Source organism: Bos grunniens, chromosome 2 (genome assembly GCF_055505025.1).
Source record: "Bos grunniens cultivar Pamir isolate PY7600 chromosome 2, Bosgru_T2T1.0, whole genome shotgun sequence".
NCBI classification, from domain to species: domain Eukaryota; kingdom Metazoa; phylum Chordata; class Mammalia; order Artiodactyla; family Bovidae; genus Bos; species Bos grunniens.
Window position 1 is genome coordinate 17,265,080 of NC_141166.1, and position 26,451 is coordinate 17,291,530.

Consider the following 26,451-nt stretch of genomic DNA (forward strand, 5'->3'; position numbering starts at 1 on the left):
TACAGATCCCCAGGAAGACAGGATCACAGAATGAAAAGGGTATAATACACTTGGAAGCCAAACACATGAGTACTGAGACACTCCATCAGGTCCAGTAAAAATGAACCAACTGCTGCACTTCAAACAAATGTTTGGAGACTCAAGCTGTTAATGACTAAGTACAAAAACTTAAATGTGGTTTGGTTTCAGGCACCCCAGCACATGAGATACAGAAAACCGCCTTTATGTGAAACATCACAGGTTGTCATATCAGCTTCTTTGATGACCACCCTTTCCCATTACTCTCAAGTTTGGGGACGGAAATACTATCAGTGGTGGCCATCTGGATCTGGGGGACTTTGACCGCCTCCCTCATGTTATCAACATAATGCCTCTCATCCAGAAAGTAAAGACGACCAACGAGGCCTCGAGGAAGCGGATGGCTTAGGGGTCAAAGACGGGCGCTACTACCAAGCTAACTGCTTCATACTGCAGTGTCTCCTTCCCGAACTCAGAGGGTTCCCTGCTGCTGTGGACACCTCTTCTGAACATTCATTGTTTTGATATGGAAAATACTCAAGCAGATTTCAGACCCAAGCCTGGCTGACATAGCAGGCCAGGTGGGAAACTGCAGAGCTCGGAGGGCAGGCCTCCTAGAGTCCAGCAGAGCCAAGAACTTCCAGCTGTTCCGACGATGCCTGGTGCCCCACCCCACCTTCTGCTTCTTTACGAAGTGGCTGCGTGGGTCTGGGAAACAGGCTGTGATGCATTGGGTGTCAGTTAAGAGCAAGAGGGGCCCTCAGAGGAATAAGCAAGCAGAAGGGTACTGAGGGTGAGTTTGGGGACTACCTAGAGAAGACAGCTGGGCACTCAAGTCCAGAGATCCAGGAGTCTTCGTTTCACCCCTGAACACCAGGGGACTCTGAATTTCTGAGCTTCCATTTTCTCACATGTAAAGTGAGGATGGCTCTAGCAATACTTACCTTACCAATCTCAGGAGACTGTTCAGTGGAGGGATTCGATGACTTACTGTAGATGAAGCCATTCTGTAGAGCACCTTGGGAGTGTTGTTCTTATGACTGTCACTACTATTCATAAGAACAGCAGACCCGTGGAGAAGGTGAACCTCGAGCCCCTGAGGGCCTGGGGCAGTCAAACAACAAGTGGGTGCACACTTCCTACAGATGAGTCACGTTTCCTAACCTGCTCCCTGGCAGGAAACATAAGGATCGATGACCACTTGCAAGAGCAAGTGACTGTTTTGGATCTAGAAGGAATAGGTGGAAAAACCTATAAGGCTGGGAGGTGTTTCTGAGAAATACTATGTTTCCAAAAATATCCCCAAAATGTGTTCCACTAAAAATTACCAAAAAGGACTGGATGCTGAGATGAGTGTGGGAACCGACTTCCTCCCCCAGGCCTTCTCTGAGATCTTAACAATGAACTTCCAGTGAGGATATGGGATGCAAGATGTGCCAGATTTATTTAACAACAGAACCTCCTTTCCACAGAGCATCTACCAAAGGGTTTCATGAAACATACTTTGGGAATTAAACCCTCCAGCTGGGCATGTAATATGGGGACATGGATTATAAGAAAGGAAACAAGAACACTTTGTTAACATTCAGTCAATGGTAGGCAGCTGCTGGACATTTTGGAAAAAGGAGAAATCTGTTTTTTACCATGGCACTGACACAGTATCACCTGTTCCCTGAACCCCCTAATTCCAGCCCCTCGAGATCCACCAGCTATGCAACCCCACATTTTACAGTCACATACATTAAATCTATGTTTATTTTTTGTTCTAAAATGTGCTTTTTCTCTCTTTAGTATCAGCCCAGGACCTCCACCTCCCCTTAAAAAAAAAGCCAACAAACACCACCACACGCACACATACACACACACCACCCTCCAACCAGGTGAAAATCCCCGGCGATTAGTCTATAACAAATATTGACACGAGGGGGAAAAAAAGCATGTTGAAATGTATTAGAATCAGAACCTGTACAAAAAAAAAAAAAAATTAAAATATAACCTGAAACTGTTCAAGTTCAGAAAGGCTACTAGTCAAGTCCTTTTCTCTTGCCAGGAGAATGCCATCATCAGAGGGCTCTGGGTCACCAGCCAGGGAGGGTGGGAAGAAAGAAACAGAAGCAGCAACAAATCCTTCACCAGAGGGACCACGACACACCATCCCCACCACAGATGCAGCCGGGAGGAATTAAAGACCTCGGGAGAGCGAATGTTGGCAGACAGCCTCTGTGGGCAGCCGGGGCCTTCACACCAAAGGCCAGTCTGAGTAGTCAAAAGGCAGCAGGGAGCGAAGCCAGCAGAGAACACCAAGCCAGAAGAGACTTCTGCCACCCAGCAGACCCATGGCAACCCAGCACTGGTGCTCAGATACCAGGGGTAAAGACAGCCCAGTGCTCCCAGCTAATGAGAGATTGGAGCTGGGCATTAAGAGGCTGAAAACCCGCAGGTTTAGTAAACACAGCCCAGCGTCGGCATCCCTCCATGGCCTGATCGGAGCTGCCAACAAGGGGTAAGGCAGGAGAGGGAAAAAGAAGCATTTTGATACCTGGCTACTAGAGAGCGCCCACACCTCTGTGGGTACTGTGTACAAGGGGCTGGAGAAGGAAGGCGCCCCCCTCACTCAGAGAGCACCCATCCCGGTGGGCCGGTTAAAGCTGCTTCCGGCTTATGAACAGCCTGACAAAATGACACGAAGCAAAAGGAAAACTGGGAGACAAGCCCTTAGACAGGAACGAGAACCTCCTGGAGGGAAGCTGGGCAGTGTCGGCCCTGTTGGGATGGCATCCATGGAGCCCCTGAGTCTGAAGGGAGCAACTGGGGACAGGGGCGGTGGGCTGGTGGGGAGGGACTTAACGGTTCTTCTGGAACAGTACCAACGAGGGGGGAGGCGCTGGTGAGGGGACGGGCAGGTCTGGAACTCACGGAAGGTGGAGAGGGGAGGAAGAAGGCCCTCGGTGTCCCCTCCCCACCTGACCCAGGCCTGGTGAGTGCCAGCTGCCCCAGCCTGCCCTAGTGGCGGCTGGAGACCAGACCTTTCACTTTGGACATCTTCTTAGTGGGCTGCCTCTGCTCGGCGTGAGGGGGACACTCTCGTTCGGCCAACTGCTGTTCCATCTCCTGAGCCGAGGAGGACGCGGTAGCTTTGAGGGTCTTCTTAATGTTGGTAACCTGGAGGGAGACAGAGAATTGGCGTGCTCAGCCCGTACGTGCCAGAAACTCACAAGTTGCTCCTGCAACAACGGGGGCCACTCAGCGAAGAAACCAGAGCCCTCTGCAAGACGACCTGAGATTATCTTCAGAAACCCACGCGAGGGGAGAATGAGCAGGGGCTACTCAGAGAAGATTATGTGGAAGTGAGTGGAGCAGAAAAGCGGAACGAATGACGCTTTCTTGGTTGAAAATGGGAAACAAGCCAAGTGGTAGTGGACCATTTGGCAAAAAGGTACAACAGAGCAGGTGAGAGAAAGCACTGACTAAAATGGCCACAGAAAAAGAAAGGGCGACACGAGATGCTATACTCAGCTGACCGCTTTCAGGTATGAAACCGCAGACTACTTTCACAAGAACTTTGGAATACAATTGCATGAGCCTTTATTTCGGCTTCCCTGGTGGCTCTGATGGTAAAGAATCAGCCTGCAATGCAGGAGACCTGGGTTCAATTCCTGGGTTGGGAAGATCCCCTGGAGAAGGGAATGGCAACCCACTCCAGTATTCTTGCCTGGAGAATTCCATGGACACAGGAGCCTGGTGTGCTGCATTCCGTGGGGTCCAAAGAACACGACTGAGCAACTAATATTTTCTTTCTTGAATAAGCAACTAGAAGGTAAACTTCAGCCAACTAAGTGACCAATGGCAAAAAATGTAGTCAAAGAAAAATGAAATCACAGTACTGTTTTCAGCAGACCTTTCTTAATGGATATTTAAGCACCTCCTCCTGAACATATCCTATACAGTAACATGGGTGTACTGTTCTATGAATGTTCTGCTAAGTCGCTTCAGTCGTGTCCAACTCTGTGCGACCCCGTAGACGGCAGCCCACCAGGCTCCCCGGTCCCTGGGATTCCCCAGGCAAGAACACTGGAGTGGGTTGCCATTTCCTTCTCCAATGAATGTTCTACCATTTCTTAATTAGTTCCTAGCTTGCTTTCCACTTATGTATGGTGCTTCAATGAACAGCCTTGGCATACTTTTGTGAACACCTGTGGAGCTTTCCAGATCAAAGGGTTTACACATTTTACTTTAGTAACTACTGCTATACTGCCTTCTGAAACATGACTGTACCAACTTGTCCTACAAACTATGAGCTCCTATGCCCATATTATACACATTTCCCAACGCCAGTTCTAAAGGATCATTCATACCTTTGCCCTTCAGCTAGCTGAGAATAATAATAAAGGGAAGAAAAACAGAAGAGGAAATATCAACTTTTTCCCCCAATCATTAGAAGGAAGAAAGAGGAGAAAGCTGGTGCAGAGAAAGGTGTATGCTTGTTAGTAAGAGTAAGCAGCTTCCCCTGTTTGGTGGCTTCTGTGTTCTCTGGGAAGAAGCCCTGGTTTCTTATAGAACAAGAAGGGAGCTATTACTGTCAACACTTCTCAACAGGCAGAGTATCAGGAGCTTGAGTAAGAGACAGTCCAAATGCAGAAAGGAAAGCAACATAAAAATTAGGTTCCTGGAGGAGAGCTGTCATCTGCGGAATGGGCCTAGACTAGACTGCAGGTCATTTTGTTTTTTGTTGTTCTGAGATGTAGGAACAGCCACGCCTCAACACTGCTGTCCCCTCAGTCATCTCAATGGCATTTCTAAGAGGAGCATCAACAGAGGACTGTGGACGGGGACAGTGGACACGGAGGGCCACCGAATCCAAGGCTGGGTGCATCCGGTGTCGGCCAGGCCCAGACATGCCATCTCAGGACCCCGGGCATCCCACGTTCCCGGGCTCACTGCTGCTCTGTTATCTCCTGTTCAGGAGAGTTACCTGGTGAGGTAGTGAGCAAAGAATGTGAAGCAAGTGGACAGCCTGCCACTCTTTCTCTTACTTCAAGGCGTATTTGATGGCCGTGGAGGAGAGATTAAGAAATGTGACTTCTCAGTTATCACTGCTTTATAAAACAATACTCCAAGTGCCTATTTACCTCTTCAGTTTCTTATAGAAACTTATCTCCCAATAAGCTGATATTTTGGGTGCTCAGTGACACTGGCATGCCACATGAAGAAATGAGACCTACCTCAAGGACAAATCTGGCTTGTTCTCCATTTCTGACATGCCACTCAAGACCTTGTACCATCCTTCCCTTCGCAACACATGCCCCCCATTCGAGCCACACCAAGTCCCCAGCCACACACGCAGGAGCAGTCATTTCCCTCTACCTGGCTACCTGTCCTGCACACCCTGTCATTCCAGCCTGGGCAAGCCTCCTCCTTCACTAGCCCCCTCCAACCCCACCTCTTCCACAAACCCACCCTGACCACTCGCCCACGCTGACCTGTCTCCCCTCAATTACACTGCCTGGCAGCGCCGCTCACTGTCAGATGGCGGCCTCCTACATGCTATGTCTCCTCTGTTTCAGGGGTTCACATCTAGCTTCCTACAGTGAGACTACACGCTGACAAAGCTGAGCCCTCCACAGTCGGGTAAACAAACCTAGGTGAAAAGAGGGCTTCCTGAAGAAATGAGGCCCTTTATCCTCACAAGGCCTCAGCTGGATGGGGTGGGGGTGGGAGTGGGGTCATGACATGGCTCACAGTGGGTCGTTATGCATATACCATGCTCAATCAGTTTGACTGTTGGCATTTAAAACACACGGAACTTACAAAGGAGACTGCTGAGCCAGTTACAGACTCTTAGAGTTGAAGGGAGAGTCAACCAGCTTTCTGTAATAACTCCCCAGGTCTAACCATAGACACCTCCTTTTAGAACCCAAGACTGGCCACTCAGGCAGGTCCGTCAATTAAGCCTGTCTCAGCTCCATGGAACAATCCTGAGAAGTCTAACTCTGCCTTCACAGAGCCACTCTTGAAACAATGACTGATATCCCGCAGGCTGGACCTCTTTGGCCTCAATGTCGTGCTGCCTTCTAATTTTCTTCCTTGAGCAGTCTGGCTTGCAGGCCAGAACCATCCCATTACCCCAGATGACCTAGAGTTTGTCAGGTCCCTCAGATTATGAGCGCCGGATTCTCACATGGGACTGCACGTGCTGACACAATCACAGCCTAGCTCTACTAGAGACTTTAGATACTCAGGTGAAAGGGGAATCGAGACAGCTCAGGGCAGGAAGACACCTTTGAGCTGTGGGGCCGAGCAAAGGCAGACAACATGAGTAGAGCGCATAGTGGGGAAAGGGCCACACAGAAAAAGGAGACCAGGGAGACGGCAAGAAGCCTCTCAGGAGGCACGGGAAGTACACGCTAACAGCCAACGAGCTCAAGGTCTGTCACTAACTCAGCTTCTGGAGGATTTTCCATATTGAAAGAAAAGAGTGTACTTTGTCCAGTTATGCTGTATTACCTACCTGACTGGAAAATGGCTTATCTTGTAAACGCAGCAAGAGCTATATATTGACGTTCCACAGAACATCAGACTTATAAGCACATTCAAATATGAAGAAGAATACATTCCAAAATCAAATATAAGTGATGAGGTACTTTGTGGAGGTGACCAATACCTCCCTCCAGAGCATTTGCTCAGGGATGACAAACAGTTCGTGACATCACTGCTTTATCTCCTGCAGGTATGCTGGCATTGTGACTAATTAGTTTGTGTTATTTCTGTGAAAGACTAAAATGAGAGAATATTCTTAGGCAGTTTGCATGGGACTGACTTCACTAAGAGGGAAAGCTCTTAAAGCTAATAGCCACCAGAAGTTTGCTGTTATAAGATTTGAGGGAAAAAAAACATGGAAGTTTTCCCCTCTGAGAACACCAATCTAACTTAAAAATAAATAAAGATCAACTTAGTTGAGAAGATGACTAAAAAAGTTAAGAGTAACAGAAGCATAAATACAAGCAGAATAGAACAAAATTACAACTTGGTGGTAGATCTGTTTTCAAGTCAACAAATACTTAGTGAGCTACATGCAGCAGCCAGGTCATGCATTTAGAAAAACTGACAAGGCTCTGGGCTTTGACCACGCTCCTACTCTTCTCAGAGTTGTCTGCTCTAGATTTCCTAGAAGAGTATCAAATTAGTGAAAAGTTAAAGTGTTAGTTGCTCAGTCATGTCCAACTCTTTGCGACCCCATGGACTGTGGCCCGCCAGGCTCCTCTGTCCATGGGATATTTCCCAGGCAAGAATACTGGAGAGGGCTTCCATGCCCTTTTCCACGGTATCCTCTCGGCCCAGGGATCAAACCCAGGTCTCCTGCATTACAAGCAGATTCTTCACTGTCTGAGACACCAGGAAAGACCAAATTAGAAGGCTGCCTTAATCGGTAGTGGAGGTGATCTTGGTTATTGTTGTCGATGTTCAATTGCTAAGTTGTGTCCAATTCTTTGTGACCCCATGGACTACAGCACGCCAGGCTTCCCTGTCCTCTGCTGCTGCTGCTGCTAAGTCGCTTCAGTCGTGTCCGACTCTGTGCGACCCCATAGATGGCAGCCCACCAGGCTCCGCTGTCCCTGGGATTCTCCAGGCAAGAACACTGGAGTGGGTTGCCTTTTCCTTCTCCAATGCGTGAAAGGTGAAAGGGAAGTCGCTCAGTTGTGTCCAACTCTTAGCGACCGCATGGACTGCAGCCCACCAGGCTCCTCCGTCCATGGGATTTTCCAGGCAAGAGTCCTCTGCTGCTACTGTTAAGTCACTTCAGTCATGTCCGACTCTGTGCGACCCCATAGACGGCAGCCCACTAGGCTCCTCCGTCCCTGGAATTCTCCAGGCAAGAATCCAGGCAAGTGGGTTGCCATTTCCTTCTCCAAAGAGTCCTCTAGTTGGCTCAAATTTCTTTCTCTTGGCACTTAAGCAAGCCCTTACTGCCACCTGGTGGCAGCATCAGGCCCTGCCAGCTGGAGCAGCTGTGTTTTCCAGTAGAGGACTGCTGACAGCCAAGTCCACACGTGCTGGCTCTCTCGTTTAATAACCGTACTTTAAGGAGTCCACACTGTTGTCTAAGTACTGGTCGGGCTTCCACATTAGGCAATCAGTGTCTTCTTTCATGAGATGCCATTTATTATGGAAATAAACTGGAGCCATTCAAAGTTCTACGACTAGTATCATTCATGTTGGCAAACCACCACAATCAAGCCCACCACCTGACACACAATTAGCAGCAGTCCAATCACCCTGGTTCGATTCCTGAGTTGGGAAGATCTGCTGGAGAAGGGATAGGCTACCCACTCCAGTATTCTTGGGCTTCCCTTGTGGCTCAGCTGGTAAAGAATCGCTTGCAAGGAGGGAGGGGGGTTCAGGATGGGGAACACGTGTATACCTGTGGCGGATTCATATTGATGTATGGCAAAACCAATACAATATTGTAAAGTAATTAACCTCCAATTAAAATAAATAAATTTATATTAAAAAAAAAAACAAAGAAAGAATCACCTGCAATGCAGGAGACCTGGATTCAATCCCTGGGTTGGGAAGATCCCCTGGAGAAGGGAAAGGCTATCCACTCCAGAATTCTGGCCTGGAGAATTCCATGGCCTGTATCACAGGGTCACAAAGAGTCGGACACGATTCAGTGACTTTCACTTCACTTCACTCCAACCACACTGGGGCAGCCGGCAGCTATCAGGCTCCTCCTGGGCGACCAACCAGGTTAAAGAGCGTTTCAGGTGATCCCAGGTCAAGTGAGCATTTTGCCTCTAAATCTCCTATTTCTGGGGTCTGATTTACAGGGAACAGTCAGTGAAGAGGAGAGAGGCTAGCCTTTGCTACTTCGCTCAGACATCAATCCCAGGTCAAAGAAGAAACTACAATCTTCAACAGGGGATCACAGAGCTCACTAGAGGAGCAGCAGGCTTACTTTCCTAATTGCTTCTGTCTTTGACTAATGCTAAATTGAATATAGATCACACTTCTCCTGCAAGAAGTAGGGTTAAAAATTTACAACAGGTGGAACATTCCCAAAGTAGGTGTGCCTGTGTAGTACACATGGGTGTTTGTGCACATAAATTCTCTCTGGTTTGTGAAAAGCAGACTTCAGCAGTTCACTGAAACAGGGTGTGCCTGAAATATACAATAATCATGTGAGCACTTATTATGCGTAAGGCACGGGGCAAAGAGCTGATCTTACAAAGATCAGGTTTTAATTTAAGTAAGACACAGGTTTTATTTTTAAGAAATACATACAACAGAGTAGGGGAAATCTTCAAATTTCACAAATCCCCCTTTGAAAGGCATGACCACCTATTTCTTATGTTCCTTACCTCTAACTCTGGGTTCCAGTCTGCCATACTCTAGGACACCTGACTTTTAAAATTCATTAAATATCATTAATGCCTCAAGCTCCATCATACCAGAACAGAACTTTCAGTGCTAAAATTCTGATCTTCAGGGCTCCAAACAAATTGGGAGATGACTCACACGGGTGTCCAGGCTACAGTCTCACAAATGCCCATTCACTCCAGGGCTGGAGCCTGCATCTCCCCAGAGGCTAAAAGTGTCCTGAATAACCAGGTGTCTAATACCACAATCACAAATTTTACCTTCACTTGTGTTTCATTCATCGAATCTTTTCCCTTTCTTCCTTGTTCAGGATAAAACATATGATGCATTTTCAAAGGTTATGACAAACACGCACAGATTAGAGAATAAAACGAACATAGCGTACCCACCACACAGCCGAGGAGCAGAGCAGCATTAGGCCTGGATGCCAGGTGCCTCAGCCCAGCCTCACCCCGCCATCCACCCAGCCTAGTAACCATCAACCTTCCATCCACCCTGAAGGCCATCCCTAAACTCGTTTCTTGTGCTCTGCAGCTGCAAAGTGTGTGTGAGCTGAGCAATTACAACATGCTGGTCTCCAAGCCCACTCACCCTCTGGCGACCAGGAATCAGAAAGGAGACGGAGAGCACCAAGCCCAGGGATGGGTCACACTGTCCTCTACCTGAGCACCTTGCCCAGGGCCTGCTCGTGAGCGCTTCATCTACGCCAAGATTCACGAGAAAAGGAACAGGGATACCTGGGAGTGGGGACAGACACCCCCTGCCTTACCTCGGCCTCTACTTGCTGCTGAGTTCGGCTGTGGTTCTCCTTGTACTGGTTGGCTCTCAGAACTTGCTGCTCGATGCCCAGCAGGACAGCCTCGCAGCCATCACACCTACACAGGAGAGAACCAGCCCTGAGCTGCAGAGAAGCCTGGGAGTCCACCAGTCTCCCAAATCTCCCTCCCCAACTCCATAGACGCTTGCTGGAACATTCCGTCTGCAGGGGCTCTTGCCCCTTCAATCCTGCCACAGGACAGGCTGTTACTAAATACATAAGACAAGGCATATGGAAACAAACACAGAGGATATGGAGCAGTTTCCTAAGAGTTTATTTTTGACCATGGCATGCAGAATGCAAGCTCTTAGTTCCCCAACCAGGGATCAAACCCGCGCCCCCAGCAGTGGGAGCACGGAGTCTTAACCACAGGACCACCAAGGAAGTCCCTGGGGTGGTTTCTTAGAATACAGCTTCAATTTCCAACCTATGTGTCCCACGGGAAAGTGGCACAGACCATGCAATTAAAGGAATTAGGAGAGACTGCACAGGTGGCAATGACTGATCAGTTTTCTCATCAGAAAAAATTATTTTCTAAAAGCATTCTATTTTGAAGATTGCCCTTTTTCTTAGAAGTGTGTTACTTCCTGGTTGCCACCCACCTCCTCATTATTTCATTTTCCACACTTTTTATTTTGAAAATTTTTAAATGTAAAAAAAAAACAGTTGGGAGAAGGAAATGGCAACCCACTCGAGTATTCTTGCCTGGAGAATCCCATAGACAGAGGAGCCTGGCAGGCTACAGTCCATGGGGTCGCAAGAGTCGGACACGAATTAGTGCACTGTCTCACCCCAGAGATCCTGCCACATATACCACAAAAACCAAACATCCCCCAGTGACCTTGGCCCCACTGCTCCAATCACTCCCAGGTGGGAATCCAGGCACATGTCCACAGAGGTCACAGACAACACACATACGGTTCTGTTATGTCCCATATATTATCCTTTCATGTCCCAAGGAAGACATTTTCTCTTAGAGATTTTCATTTAGTGTTATCTTTAAAAAATCTTGTGTTAAACTTGCCTCCATCTTTTCCTTGGGTAAGGACAACCCAGAAATGGCCCTTTTGTGTCTGTGATGTTGCCATTCACAGCTTTCTTGACAGGCCTAGTAAAATCTTGAGAACAGGGCTGCTGTATGCTGAATGTCAGACGGTAGCTCTTAGCTTTGCCTATCGTAGGGAGTTATGCTGTGCATTTTTATTGGTGTACCATGTTTGATTTGTCCCTAGTACCTTTGAAGTTTTTCTGAGAAATGAAATAATGCAACCTAAACTTATTAAAATACATTTTAAGCCTTAAAAAAAAAAACAGTTGAAGCTGTAGTACAGTAAATACCCACCTCCCCTCCATTTCAGAGTCAGTAGTTGTGAACATCCTGCCATACCTGTGGAACCACTCTACGTACCAGCTTTGTTTCAAATCTGATTCCAATGCCTAAAAACAAGGGGTAAGAATTCGTAGACACCCTGGGATGGGAGCTAGGAGAGCCCTGAGTGCAAATATGTTGACGCCAGATGTTGGAGGTGAAAACTGTGTCGGTCATCTCAAAGACAGAAACAGACAGCCAACTTCAGCAGGACTAGATACCGAAAGCTTCTCTTCCAGACCATGTTCATGTTAGGGGTATATTATAAGTTTCTTTCCCATCTATTCTGACTTAACAGTTTTACAATCTTTTGAAAGCTCCTGTATGTGTCACATGTTGTAAAGGGAAGATGTATGGAGTCACACCTAGGACGGAACCCTGGGTGAAGTGTGGGCAGCAACAGCCTGGGGGTCTGACAGGAGCTGCAGCGAGGGAAGCCTCTAGAAGGTCAAAGCCGGGCTGTACCTCCCCGATATGCACCTCCTGCGGCTAAGCCGGAGAGTCAGTCTGTTTAAAGACAGTTTTCACCCCCACCCCCACCCCTTGCCCAAAGTCTACCTGCCCTGTTTCATGATCTCAAACATGACATGAGCCCACCTGCAACTGTACTCTTCTCACCTCCAACTATACTCTCATCCTGGCCCTCCTTCACAACTCGGTTTTTAATAACTATAACAAATTCTTATAAAATGTGCAACAGCTTTCACAAGCATCCAATTCCATTAAAATAGTTTATGTGCAAATGTCCCACTCCTTTTTATATACCAGAATACGGTTATCAAATATTCTATACCTGGGTCTATGTCCCAATTTAGAATAACCCATTCCTTGTCTTCAATATCCCTCATGGGGTTTTACAACAATGGCACCCCACTCCAGTACTCTTGCCTGGAAAATCCCATGGACGGAGGAGCCTGGTAGGCTGCAATCCATGGGGTCGCTGAGTCGGACACAACTGAGCGACTTCATTTCACTTTTCACTTTCATGAATTGGAGAAGGCAATGGCAACCCACTCCAGTGTTCTTGCCTGGAGAATCCCAGGGACGGGGGAGCCTAGTGGGCTGCCGTCTGTGGGGTCACACAGAGTCGGACACGACTGAAGCAACTTAGCAGCAGTAGCAGCCCAATGTTACTGATGCTGAATATGGTTCTCTTATCCACAAAATCTTACTGACACAAATTCCCCAGCTTAGTTGAAGGCTGAGGGTGAGTCTGTGAAGCAATAGGATCAGTGTCAGGCTTAAAAGACTCCACCTACCAACCCTGGGCATTTCACAGCCTGCTGCTAAATAGCCCCCAGTTGCACAGGACAAGAACAATTTTACAACTATGACATTAGGCAGCCTGAAGTGATTCTTGCTGTCACACAGATATAGTCACAAATGCAGCTCACACCCTGCTTGCTATCCCAAGGTCCCAGCACCCAGGCAACCCCCGCTGATACCTGAAGACCACATTTCCCCAAACAGAAGCCCAAAGGCCAGGCTAGATATCCCCTTCCTAAAGGCGGGCGGCAGGGGGCAGTTGGCTTCCCTGGTGGCTCAGTGGTCAAGAATCCGCCTGCAGTGCAGGAGATGTGGGTTCGAGCCCTGGGTCAGGAAAATCCCCTGGAGAAGGAAATGGCAACCCACTCTAGGATTCTCATCTGGGAAATCCCATGGACAGAGGAGCCTGGCAGGCTACAGCCCTTGGGGTCACGAAAGAGTCAGACACAACCTAGCGACTAAACAACAACAAAGGTGGGGGTGCCCCCTTCTTGGAGCCTCACCATTCATGCAAGGTCTTGACAATATTATTGATATCTTTCTTTCGGATGTCACGGCCAATGCAGAAATCCACTTCCAGCAGCTGGTTTCGCTGGTCCAGCTTGCCCTGGATGATGTCAGTGTAGACTGCCTCAATGATGAGGTCCTCCAGTTCCCGGAGGTTCCGCATCTCCAGGTCCTTCAGCAGCACGGAGTAAGGGATACACTGTGCAGAAGGTATGCATCATACTTACAAAACCACTGGTAAACATTCAAGAAAATTCAAGTTATTACCCAGATAGCCAATGTCTGCCTCAGGGCTTTGGGAAGTGCGGTCCAGTGGTAATTATTAACATTTATAGTGCGGTGAGATCTGGGCTTCCCCAGTGGCTCAGCTGGTAAAGAATCTGCCTGCAATGCAGGAGGTCTGGGTTCCAATCCTGGGTTGGGAAGATCCCCTAAAGAGGGGAAAGGCTACCCACTCCAGTAATTCTGGTCTAGAGAATTCCATGGACTGTATAGTCCATGGGATCACAAAGAGTTGGACACGACTGAGTGACTTTCACTCATGGCAACAAGAGATGGATAAAAGAGCTGTGAGACCGGTGGGATCCAAACCAGACCCACAGTATCTAGGAATGCATTCTCCTCCATCCTCTGCCTAGTGGACGTTGCTCACCTTTCAGCTAAGAAGAGAGAAATACTCAGTATCTGGCACTGTGCTGCCTTCTGGAAGCTTGCAGAATTTGTGTAACATGCTAGGTCATCAAAAAACTCCAAACAATCTCAGACACCAGAGAGACAAACTGGCTGCTTGCCCAGCAGAGCAAAAATTTTAAAAACTTACAGGCTAACACACCCACCTACAGGTGGCCACTGGGTACTGCCGGCTCAGGGGTCATCCTGAAATTTACATTTGCTTTCTTAGTCTCTTACCCAACAAAGTCAACTCCCCAATAGTAGTCCTGTAATGGGCTGTACCAAAATTCTGCATGACTCCAAGGAAAATGGATATTTAAATACCCAGTTTTCTGCAATTCCTCTGACACATCACTATTTGCTTGAAAATTAACAGAGCAATCAAATCTGCAGAAACAGACAGGAGGAAGATGTATGCAGAGAATATGACAAACCTACCTGAGGGGTGTTCTATGACTAAAGGTCTGAAATCCAGAGTTGGTACATGGGCTTACAATGAGAGGTTGCAAAAATGAGGTAAAGAGTCACTACTACTCTTTGCTATACTTGAGAAGTCCATGACCAGGACAAAAGGAAAAAAAAAGTTCAGGTCCTCATTTCCTAACAAATTAGGCCTCCCACCTGTAATGCCCAGCTGAGAATCAGAAATCTGTGATTAGACCAGATAAAATAATATTAATAAGTGAAAACAACAATCCAAGAACAAATATACATCTTTCTGGCTCAATCACAGAAGGAAAATGCAAAAAGCAAACTTTTTCAAAGGCACATCTTCATGAAAACTTAAGACATTTAGGTTAGGATTGAGCAGAGAGCCAAAACCCAACTATAAATTGACTGAACCTGGATCTTCTTTGTTAATGGCTATGAGCAGATGGTTGCATGTCACCTAAACTGAGTGGGGCAAAGACCTCAGAGACACAATGGTGTGGTATTTTACAGGAGGTTAGGGTCAGAAGTTAGCATATAAGGCAAAAAATTCCAATCAGTATATTCAACCTTGAAAATCCCCAGAGGAAGGCAGCCTATTAAAAAATCAACCTCTCAGTAAGTCCAACATACAGGTTATTCCTCCAGCACAGAACAGTTCACTGTGTATTGAGTAACAGCTGAAGTGGTTAACTTGCCTTCAGATGCCTTGCTGTTTGAAAAATCTGCATCTTAAAACAGCAGTCTCCTTTAAGCATGGCAAATGCTTGAGCACGTGGGGTACCACGGCATGCCAGAGCTGAGACCTGCTGATTCACATCACTCCTGGGCATACTTTTCCTAAATGGAATCATAAGTAATTATCTACACTATTTTAACTGCTATCTTATTCTCTTTTGTCCTTTGCCAGACAAATTTTATGCATTTATGATGCAACTCTACCATGTGCAGCTGGGAGTTTCCACACTGATGCCAACGAGACACCTGCCTCGAGGTGAGGAAGAAGACAGGAAAGGGCTGGGGCCATACCTTCATCCTCGACGCCAAGCTCACGATGGTAAGGTGTTTCAGCTTGTTCTGCTGAGCTGTGCTCAGTTCTGGCAGGCTCTCCTTGTTGGCTGCTCAGTCCCACCCACCACAAAAATCAAGACACAAAACAAAATTAGGATTTCTTCACGGAATAAGCACACAAACTCCCCACATCAAACCTACTACTGAATCACTGTCATGACTCTGCACTTACTCATGAGGCAAATGTTCAATAAGCGCCTCCTGTCTTCACTCAAAGACCATGTGCTTCCAAAGAAGAAAAAAACTGTATCTCTACACCTAAGAAGCTGGGTCTCCTAAGAAGCCAGGCATGACTGCACAAAATGATATGAAAATTATCTTAATGAAATACTATTTTCAATGTCTTCCCAGAGTACCTGTTATGTGCAATGCACTATCTTAAGTGATTCAAGGGGAATAAGATGGGCCTTATCAGGGCTGCTGCACTCCACAACTCCAGAAGCACCAACCACCACCCACAGTTGGGCAATTCAATGGCCCTGGACTTGTCCTCAGTTGTCATCTGACATTTCAACAGCTACAAATGCAGGAGAACTACCAGAAGAAAGGTACAAGTTACCAGAAAACGACAAGAGGGTGAGAAGAAGAAAGGGAAAAAGAGAGCGCACAAGTGAGTGCAATCACACTGGGGAGATAGGAGAGAAAAAGAAAAAAAGGTGGAGCTTTGGATGACTGTGGAAGGACAGGCACAATGTGAGCAATGGCAATAATGAAAACAACTGCGATGGCAGCAGCCAAGGGAACAGACGGCAAGTTGTACTTAGTGCAAGTGCACACACAGATCCACACGTACACACACACAACCAGGGAGTCCTCACAACCACCCCACAAATCAGATTCCAAATGTCTTCGGTTCCTTACTCATAATTCTAGATTCCAACTGGTGAATCCAAACTGCCTTTTTTTCCCCTTGAGCACCCTGCTGAAATTCACGTGATGGCAATTCCTGACCTAAACTGAGTTAGGCTTTTTAATCCCATTTGTTGTCAACAGTCATTTGTTTTGCTGCAAAACTTGAATGCATGTGACTACTGGTTTTGCCCACATCTCTCAAGGGTGTTACATAAAAAAGTATATGCATCATACAACTTTTTAAAATCATATAACCTTTTTAGAATCCCTAAAATTCTAAATGATGAGACATCCAGCCCAAGAAGTGCAAATAAAGGATTGTGGACCTTTTTATTACTCCCCTCTGACAGATGAGGGGACTGAGGTACAGAAGATCACTTAATTTGCCAAAGGACACACAACTGGTGGAAGTGGAGACAGAGTATAAAAGCCAAGAATCCTGGTTCCAGAGTCTGTAAAATGCTGCTCTCTAGTGAGGACAGAAACAAAGGATTCACTCATTGGAACAAAGTGAAGGTCAGAAAAAACTAGCAAGTGGCAAACTGTCCAGTGTGATGGCAGCAAAGAGTTAAGTAAAAGTGACCAGGGAGAAAGAAAGTGAGAGAAAAAGCAGTCAGGGATACCACAGTGAAGACCTTGAGTCATACCACTGAAATAAACTGCCAGGTCTATGTCATACCACTAAAATAAACTAGGAAAGCCAGACAAAAAAGCCTTGAGTGGAATATGAGTTAGTGTATGGACATGCATGTACCTCATTCCTGACAGTTACAATGACGATGCTGTACAATAACTTACAATGACTCAAATGATCTAGAAAAGAGAACTAGGTAAGTAGATTATGGAGTATTAGATTATAGAATATTAAAAATGACTATAAAGACGTATAGTAAAGTAATGCTCAAAATTCTCCAAGCCAGGCTTCAGCAATATGTGAACTGTGAACTTCCTGATGTTCAAGCTGGTTTTAGAAAAGGCAGAGGAACCAGAGATCAAATTGCCAACATCCACTGGATCATGGAAAAAGCAAGAGAGTTCCAGAAAAACATCTATTTCTGCTGTGTGGATCACAATAAACTGTGGAAAATTCTTAAAGAGATGGGAATACCAGACCACCTGACCTGCCTCTTGAGAAATCTGTATGCAGGTCAGGAAGCAACAGTTAGAACTGGACATGGAACAATCAGGAAGCAACAGTTAGAACTGGACATGGAACCACAGACTGGTTCCAAATAGGAAAAGGAGTTCGTCAAGGCTGTATATTGTCACCCTGTTTATTTAACTTATATGCAGAGTACATCATGAGAAACGCTGGACTGGAAGAAACACAAGCTGGAATCAAGATTGCCAGGAGAAATATCAATAACCTCAGATATGCAGATGACACCATCCTTATGGCAGAAAGTGAAGAGGAACTCAAAAGCCTCTTGATGAAAGTTAAAGTGGAGAGTGAAAAAGTTGGCTTAAAGCTCAACATTCAGAAAACGAAGATCATGGCATCCGGTCCCACCACTTCATGGGAAATAGATGGGGAAACAGTGGAAACAGTGTCAGACTTTATTTTTCTGGGCTTCAAAATCACTACAGGTGATGACTGCAGCCATGAAATTAAAAGACACTTACTCCTTGGAAGGAAAGTTATGACCAACCTAGATAGCATATTAAAAAGCAGAGACATTACTTTGCCAACAAAGGTCCATCTAGTCAAGGCTATGGTTTTTCCTGTGGTCATGTATGGATGTGAGAGTTGGACTGTGAAGAAGGCTGAGCCCCGAAGAACTGATGCTTTGGAACTGTGGTGTTGGAGAAGAATCTTGAGAGTCCCTTGGACTGCAAGGAGATCCAACCAGTCCATTCTGAAGATCAGCCCTGGGATTTCTTTGGAAGGAATGATGCTAAAGCTGGAACTCCAGTACTTTGGCCACCTCATGTGAAGAGTTGACTCATTGGAAAAGACTCTGATGCTGGGAGGGATTGGGGGCAGGAGGAGAAGGGGACGACAGAGGATGAAATGGCTGGATGGCATCACTGACTCGATGGATGTGAGTCTGAGTGCACTCCGGGAGTTGGTGATGGACAGGGAAGCCTGGCGTGCTGCGATTCATGGGGTCGCAAAGAGTCGGACACGACTGAGCGACTGATCTGATCTGATAAAGGCGTAAAACAGGGATAAACGCCTATGAAATAAGTGAATAAAGCCAGATATAAAATTGTACACGTAATCTAATTACACCTACAGAAATCATAAGCACAAGGGAGAAAAAGCCCAGGACCATAAAATGAACAGTGGTTATGGGTGGTACAACTACAAGTGACTTTTTTCCCTATTTTCCAAACCTTCTTCAATATGGTGATGGTATTTAGATAATATTTAACACTTAAAGACTTTCCAAATGGTATTCTGACATTTCACAACACTCCAAGTGCTCTACCAATACCAGTCCTCAAGAACCTCATCTGAAAAAAAACAAGGGCTGTATTTATGGATGAGCATAAACACAGCCCCCTTTAACCCACTGGGAAATAAAAGGAGGGAACCAAGGTCATCATGGGATGTCACCTACAGAGCACAGTGAGATGAGAAACAGCCAGGTAAGTGCCCACCCCATTATACCCCAGACCTCAGTGAACCTCGGGAAGACAACACATCCAGGCAGAGTAACATAGTGGAGAGAAGTCTGGAGGATGTTACCAACTCACCTATGTAATCGGGGTATGTTCCATAGGCAAACAGATTCAGCAACTGCAAGTAAGCAGCGTTGGCTCCTTCTGCAAGCTGAGGAGGGAAAAAAGAAAACCGTTCACAGAGTGAGCTGTCTACCCATCACTGCAGCATTTGAGCAGAGGGCAGGTGATCACAGGCCTCAGTTCTGTACTGTGTTATTGCTTGGTCCCTGAGATCCCTCCCAACTCTGATTCTTTGAGAAAAAATAAATAAGGTTATTAAGGGCCCATATTTAAATTCTCTCTCTCAGGAATACACACTTTACACTCTACCCAGCTTGCCCAAGGAACTACTTTTGTCACACAGATGCGCATACATGCACACAAAGCAATAAGCACTGGGAGCAAGTGGAATTTTCTCAGCGTTCCCCACCATTGAAACAAGGACTGGAGCATCTTTGTCAACACCCCAGCTTGATGGGTACAGGGTAAGTCACCCTTAATCCAAACTGAAAAAAGTACAGGGGTGGCTCCAAGTTTCAAGGCCTACAAGTGGACTATGAATGCCAGAGATTAGCAAAGCCTAAGATTCGACAGCACAGCCCAGCTGGGACAGGAAACCAGGCTATCCGTCAGCCCCAAACAAAACTGTTCATTAAAATTGCCTGCTCCTCGCTAATTGGAGAAGGCAATGGCACCCCAATCCAGTACTCTTGCCTGGAAAATCCCATGGATGGAGGAGGCTGGTAGGCTGCAATCCATGGGGTCGCTAAGAGTCGGATACGACTGAGAGACTTCACTTTCACTTTTCACTTTCATGTATTAGAGAAGGAAATGGCAACCCACTCCAGTGTTCTTGCCTGGAGAATCCCAGGGACGGGGGAGCCTGGTGGGCTGCCGTCTATGGGGTCGCACAGAGTCGGACGTGACTGAAGCGACTTAGCAGCAGCAGCAGCAGCAGCTCCTCGCTAATACTAACTGCGGAAGAAAAAGGAAAGAGGTCCTGCTCTGCTCTGCTCTGCTGCCAGTCACCATAACTGTGTGCTTTCCCTACTTGCAAATATGACCTGTTACTCTCCCAATTTACCAAACTCAGGAAAGTCTAAACAGGAACCAATTGGCATTCTGTGGACACCGATAATAATACCACTCAACTTTAAAAGGTTCCAAAAACTACATCTATAATTTCTGACCACTGGAAGGCAACTAGCTTATTCCCAGCTCATAAATGGAAAGAAAATCAACTGTGGGAAGATAAAGGTGTTCTGCTGAGCATGCCAATGAGAACTCTGACATCCTAATACCCTGGCCTACTTTCTCAGATTATCAAGAATCTCCTGAGGTCCTGAATCAGAAGTGGATGAGACCATCAAATCTAGCCCCTACTTTTCAGATAGACAATTTCAAAACCAGCCATAAAAGACTATTTTCTCTAGGACAGACACTCCAAAATTTCTCCCACTGGCCCAAATCAGTAACATCTTTCTGACTTTAATTTTCATCCATCTCCTCTTACCCAAACTTCCATAAAAAACAACTACTTGTTTATATTCATTCAGGCTTTTCACAAACCTGGCCATCTCTTCTTTTGAAAGATGATGACCTATCAAACCACAAAAAGACATGGTGGAAATTTAAATGCAATATTACTAAGTGAAAGAAGCCAATCTGAAAAGGCTACATATGTATGTTTCCAACTACATGACATTCTGAGAAAAGTAAAAACATCAGTGGTTGTCAGGGATTACAGGGGAGGAAGAGAATCTTGTGGGCAGTGAAACGCTCTCCCTGATACTGTAATGATGGATACATGTCATCAAACACTTCTCTAAATCCACGGCTTTCCAGGTGGTGCCATGGTAAAGAATCCACCTGCCAATGGAGGGGACACAAGAGACATGGGTTCAATCCCTAGGTCAGGAAGATCCCCTGGAGGAGGGCATGACAACCCACTCCAGAGAAGCCTGATGGGCTATAGTCCATGGGGTCTCAAAGAGTCAGACACGCCTGAGCACGCACACACACACACACACACACACACACACACACACAGAACCCATGGACTGCACAACACCAAGTGTGAACCCTAACAGAAACTCTGGTCTCTGGGTGATGATCATGCATCAGTGACATTCCACACTGGTGGGGGACATTGGTAACGGGGCAGGCCATGCATGCATGAGAGCAAGGGATATGTTAGAACTCTCTGCACCTCCCTCTCAATTTTGCTGTAAATCTAAAACTGATCTAAAACAATTAAGTCTTTAAAAAAAAAAAAAAAGAACTTAAATTTTCTTAAATTTTCCTCACAGGATTCCTTTTCTATCTCTGGTAATTAAATTTTTACTGAAAGTCTATGGTGTGTCAGGGTACATAAGAAGCTCTAAGAAAACAACAGTGGGCAGAACAGACCTTACCCTCACAGAGCTTACAGTCCAGCAAGCCAGTCTGATGTTAAATAAAAATTTACAATTAAAAAAAAAGTGGGTCTTTCTGTTTTCAACTGTTGCAGGGACAGGAACTGATGCCACACCCATACATCTGCACGGGATGATCCAGCGGAACTGCTCGAGCTTCTTAATCAAGAGGAATGAGCACATGTACAACCCAAGTCCAGTAACCTGAAGACCCAACTCCTTTTGCTACAACGGGCTAACAGCAGGGCTATAAGCATGAAGCCAGCAGCCAATGGCAAAGGCATGTGTCCTACTGTCATGAACTGAAGAACTGGCCAGCAAAAGTCAGTCACCCTACTTATGTGGACCACCATCGACAAGAAAGCCCGGGCAACTCTAAGTAGCATCATGCACCTGATCCTCAAGAACAAGGACCACCCAGACCTGCACATGGCAGCCTTCAGCAGAGCAGGAGTGACACTGGGCAACCAGGAAAGAGCTCTGACAGTGTAGAGGAAGCCAGCCTCCCACTCCAAGAGCTCCGGGTGTAATAAAGTATGTAATACAATAAAGTATGTAATAAAGATGTCACCAGACTTTTAAATCAATCAACATAAAAGCATTAATCAATAAATATGAAAATATCCTAGGTGGAAAACAGAGGTGGAAAAGTATGGGATCCTTTACAGCTCTGTTCCACCTGGTTATTCACATTTTTAAGATACAACAACCAAAGGTGATACCCAAGGGTTTAATAACCACTACCAAACAAACAAGCAAACAAAGCAAAAAGGACTACTTCCCAGCTTTTCATGTCATATTGTTTTTACACATCTTTAGCACTCAACTGCCTTTTTCACGGAAATAAAATATTCTTTATCCATGCCCATCTCATGCTCAATAACAAATACCTCCTGCTACGTATGTGCCTGACCAATCTTCAATGTCCATATTTACACCGGAGGCTTTTTGTCCCTAAGAATGACTGGAACTACCAGTAACATCATTCATGCTGATACTATACTTTTCTAATTTATCAGGTTCAACTGGATTTTTCCCCTATCTTTCAAATTACTACCACTTCCCTGGTGACTCAGACAGTAAAGAATCTGTCTGCAGTGCAGGAGACCTGGGTTCGATCCCTGGGTCAGGAAGACAGGAAGATCCCTTGGCAAAGGGAATGGCAACCCACTCTAGTATTCTTGCCTGGAGAATTCCATGGACAGAGGAGCCTAGCAGGCTACAGTCCACAGGGTCACAAAAAGTCAGATACGACTGAGCAACTAACACTACTACTAATCTCAATTTACTCCAAATTCAGATGAAAATACTGACCAGAAGGAGCCCAGAATTTCATCCCCACTCACTTCCCCTGCCTTACCAATTTCCATCGCTTGCTCAAAAATAGCACCTCATAGGTCCACAATGCTTCAGCACCAATAATCCCTGGAAGCCTGGAGAATCTCAGGAAGGTTTAAAACAAAGAAGATATTGTCTGAAAACTGCCCTTACCTCCTGCACGTTGGCCAGCTCCAGCAGTTCTCCGAAGACATATACTCCAGGAGCCTCCAAAACTTGGCTTATGAGAGCAGTGAGAGCTGAACCACTGGTACCTTTGGCTAGTAAGATAAACTGTTCCAGGAGGTTACTTGAGGGCTTCTGTTCACCTGCCATTCTCTGGCCTTGAGATCTGTCCAAAAGAAAAGCGTTTCAGTCATTTTTCCTCCTCCTTTGCAAAATCTATGCTTATTTCATGCTGGATCAGACATCAGAATAGTTTTGCAGTATTCAAAAAGAAAAAACAGGTCCTGAGTCCAGATCTCACTTTGTGACATGGTAGGGTCTAACCTGGAGTTACAGGGATTTGGTCCTTATTCTGAGGTTTGAAACATTTAATAAAAGCCACTTTATTCCATCTGACCCTTCCCAAAAGGCAGCACCTTCGAAGCCCTTAAACCTAACCAGGACCTGAAGAAACACACAGGAGTATCTCAGTAGCTGTCTTATATTCACCTCATTTTTAGACTCTGGTTAAGAAGCAGAGAATCTTGTCAAAACACAGAGGCATCAGTTGTAAGCAAAAGCAATCAGTTATAGCTTCCATTGTGTCATTAGAATCCCACCTACAACCAGATACAGATAAGGAAAAATAAAAGGCAGACAAAAAAGACGATGCATTTAATCAACAAAATCACTGACTGAATAGAAAAGGGGAGAGGAGGATCATCTTGAAAGATAAAGAGCAACATATTCAAACTAAGAAAATACACGCACACATGCTCTTTAAGTCCATGTGGAAAATCCCTTTATTTGGCCTCCTACCGGTATGTGACATTTCACAAAATACGACTTCAGAATTTGTAGAAAACCTCCAGAAAACAATAAAAAGATTTGAGGAAACAATGAAGATACAGTATAGCCATCCTGAAGACATTAGGACAGAAGGGTTCCTCGATTGTAAAATCTACTGACTACAAGCTGAGTGTATGTGAACATACACACATTGTATATCTACTCTACAGGAATCCTACATAAGAAAAGATCACTTCTCTAAGAATGATATATCCTGGGCAGTGTAACAAAATGAAGGAGTAGAAGAGGGAAGAAGAGAACAAACCGAAAAAGGATAGCTTGGTGCAAGAGAAACTAAGTTTTCCTTTGCAGGCAGGCACCAAGAGCTGCAGTCCTTTCACAGTATTACAGGAACAAGTATGTCGTTTCACCAGGGTTACTTAAGAAGGTCTTGTTGGAAACAGAAAACAATGAAGTGCTAAATAAAAGGAATAAAGGTTGCTAAGGGAAGGGGAAACTGGAGGGAGAAGAGGAGAGGGTATGAGGGAGATGTCGAGGGAAGGTGATGTGTTCGGAGAGGAAAAAAACAAAAACCTCCCTTCCAAGTGGAGATGTGTGAGGACACTAAATGATAGGGCATGGAGAAGGGGTAAAAACATGGACACAACTTCGGTCCCTCAAAAAAAATCTCGGCCTAAAAAGCAAACCCCGTGGGGGCAAAGAGATAATAAGGAGGTGCTGATAACCGCTTTCCTCTGGAGTGGGAGGGCCCAAGGAGGCGGCTAGGAACTCAGGGGAGAATTCCCGTCCTGCGGGGGGCGCTATTTTCATGGACCGCAGAGGGGCAAAGTCGGAGCCTTTGCGGGTGGGGAAGCGAGAGCAAGCACGGTGCGGACGCTAAGGGTCGCGGGCTGGGGTGGGCTTTAGGGCGGGCGGCGTGTACCGCGCAGGGCCGCGGGTGCAGGGTGAGGAGCGGAGGGGCGCGCTCCGGGGCGGGGGCGGGGCGGTGTAGCCGCGGGCTTTTCCCACGGCTGGCGCTAGGCCTGACCGCCCAGCCGCGACTGGCGCGCCGGGCCCCACCCTCTCGCCGGCCCCTACCTGTCCTCGGCCGCCTCTCTGTCCTCTCGGTCGCTGGCTTGGCCTCCCGGCGCCTGCCTGTAGGTTGTCAAGCGTCCATGATCGGCCCGGCGTCCGACGCTTTTCTGCCTCCGCCGACCCGTTGCCCTTGCGGCTCCCCCGGAAGCCTCCCGCCGCTACACTCGAGTTCCGCCCACACTCGGTTCCTCTGTCGCGTTCGCAGCCTCGGAGCTCCAGTGAGGCCTCCACCAGAGAAAGGGGGTCCGAGCCGGCTGGGGTGGGGGTCCTGAGGAGAGGAATGCAGCCTAGACAGGACTGGGGGCCCAAACCATTGCCATCAGCAGCTTTGAGCCCTAAATCCATTCTCCCTGCAGAACTGTGGCTACCCATGGGGTACAGAGCATCTTTGCGCCGAATGCTGTACACCGTCTGGTTGAATTCTTAAAACAACTCCAGGCCTGTAACATTATTCCCATTTTTTCAGATCCAAAGGCCAGTGTGTCGAAGTCTGCTTTGAAACCCAGGCTCTCTGAAGCCAAAGACCATGTTCTTCACCTCTATTCAGGAAATGTTTAAAAATAAGTAAAAGATGGGTTGAACCAACCATGATTCTGTGACCAAAATGATATTTGTGGTGTTGCATCTGGTATTTACCAACGCCCCTGGAAGATAGCTAGGAATGCCACGCAACTGAACACCTAAGCTGGCTCCTTTAACGTGTACACCAGACTAAGATCTTGAAAATGAGAAGGGGAAAACAAAACAAAACCCTATTTACATTTCGTGAATTCAAGTGCAGAAATCAGACAGCGGCAAAGGTGTGGAGCACCAACACATTCATTTTGAAAATTTCTTTAGTGCCTATTATGTTCTAGAAGGTTCTATGAAGATAAAGTTCTTGCCCTCAAAAAGCTTCAATTTGTTAAGTGCTATGAGAGAGAGAGATGACACCACTTTGGAAGCACAGAAGAGAATGCACTGGGGAAGAGAAAGTGGGCATCTTATGGGCAAGAGCTGAAAAGAAAAAAGGTCTGCACTATGTAGCGTATACTGATGCAAAAAAGAAACCCAGAGTGACTGGAGCCCAGGGTGAGAGATGGGGGCTGCAGAGCCAGCATCAGGTCATCTTGTGTTCTTGGAAACCACATGCAAGGCACTATACCCATAAAAACCTAAATACAGCAAAGTTCCTACCTGGGAGAGTTCATGGTTCTGGGGGAGACAGGCCTGTCTGGCCAGGACAGATGGTGCCACAGGTATCCCAGAAGTACAGCCAAGGCTCTCCTGACTGTGCCCTGGGGAGAGGTGATTCAAGGCAGCCTTCTAGAGGAAATGAGGCTTGAGTTGAGCCTGAAAGAATGAGCAAGCAAATCAGAAAGAGGACAAGCCATGTAAAAGAGTTTTTCTTTTATCTTAGAGGCACTGGGGAGCTACTAAAGGTTTTTAAGCTGTGGAGAGGTCTGAATAATTGCCATTTTGGACACTAGCTGCTATAGGAATGGACTGGATATGGAGAAAACTAGAGGCTGGGAAACCCTTGAGGTGACTGATGGATTCCGGTTAAGAGATTGTGAGATCTTGAACAAAGGTGGCAGCAGTTGGGCTTGAAATAGAAAGGTCCTTGTTGGAGATGTTTAGACCAT

The 26,451-nt window shown here is 46.4% G+C and overlaps 1 protein-coding gene across 1 annotated transcript; it reads right to left on the bottom strand.

Moving 5' to 3' along the window:
* Window positions 1-1,945: 1,945 nt before the first annotated feature.
* On the bottom strand, window positions 1,946-24,924 carry COPS7B (COP9 signalosome subunit 7B). Its single transcript, XM_086335463.1, has 7 exons — window positions 24,830-24,924; window positions 22,952-23,129; window positions 19,080-19,155; window positions 15,486-15,574; window positions 13,352-13,554; window positions 10,166-10,271; window positions 1,946-3,180 (listed from the first exon to the last, which is right to left on the bottom strand). Exons 2-7 carry the CDS (start codon window positions 23,111-23,113, stop codon window positions 3,022-3,024), a joined length of 795 nt encoding a protein of 264 aa, XP_086191589.1. The 5' UTR covers window positions 23,114-23,129; window positions 24,830-24,924; the 3' UTR covers window positions 1,946-3,021.
* Between the last annotated feature and the right edge of the window lie 1,527 nt (window positions 24,925-26,451).

Coding starts and splice junctions, on each gene's coding strand:
- COPS7B (XM_086335463.1), bottom strand. CDS start 23,113: ATGGCAGGTGAACAGAAGCCCTCAAGTAACCTCCTGGAACAGTTTATC. Junction 15,575..19,079: donor AACATACCCCGATTACATAG/GTGAGTTGGTAA, acceptor GGGACTGAGCAG/CCAACAAGGAGAGCCTGCCA. Junction 13,555..15,485: donor GCTTGGCGTCGAGGATGAAG/GTATGGCCCCAG, acceptor CCTTCTGCACAG/TGTATCCCTTACTCCGTGCT.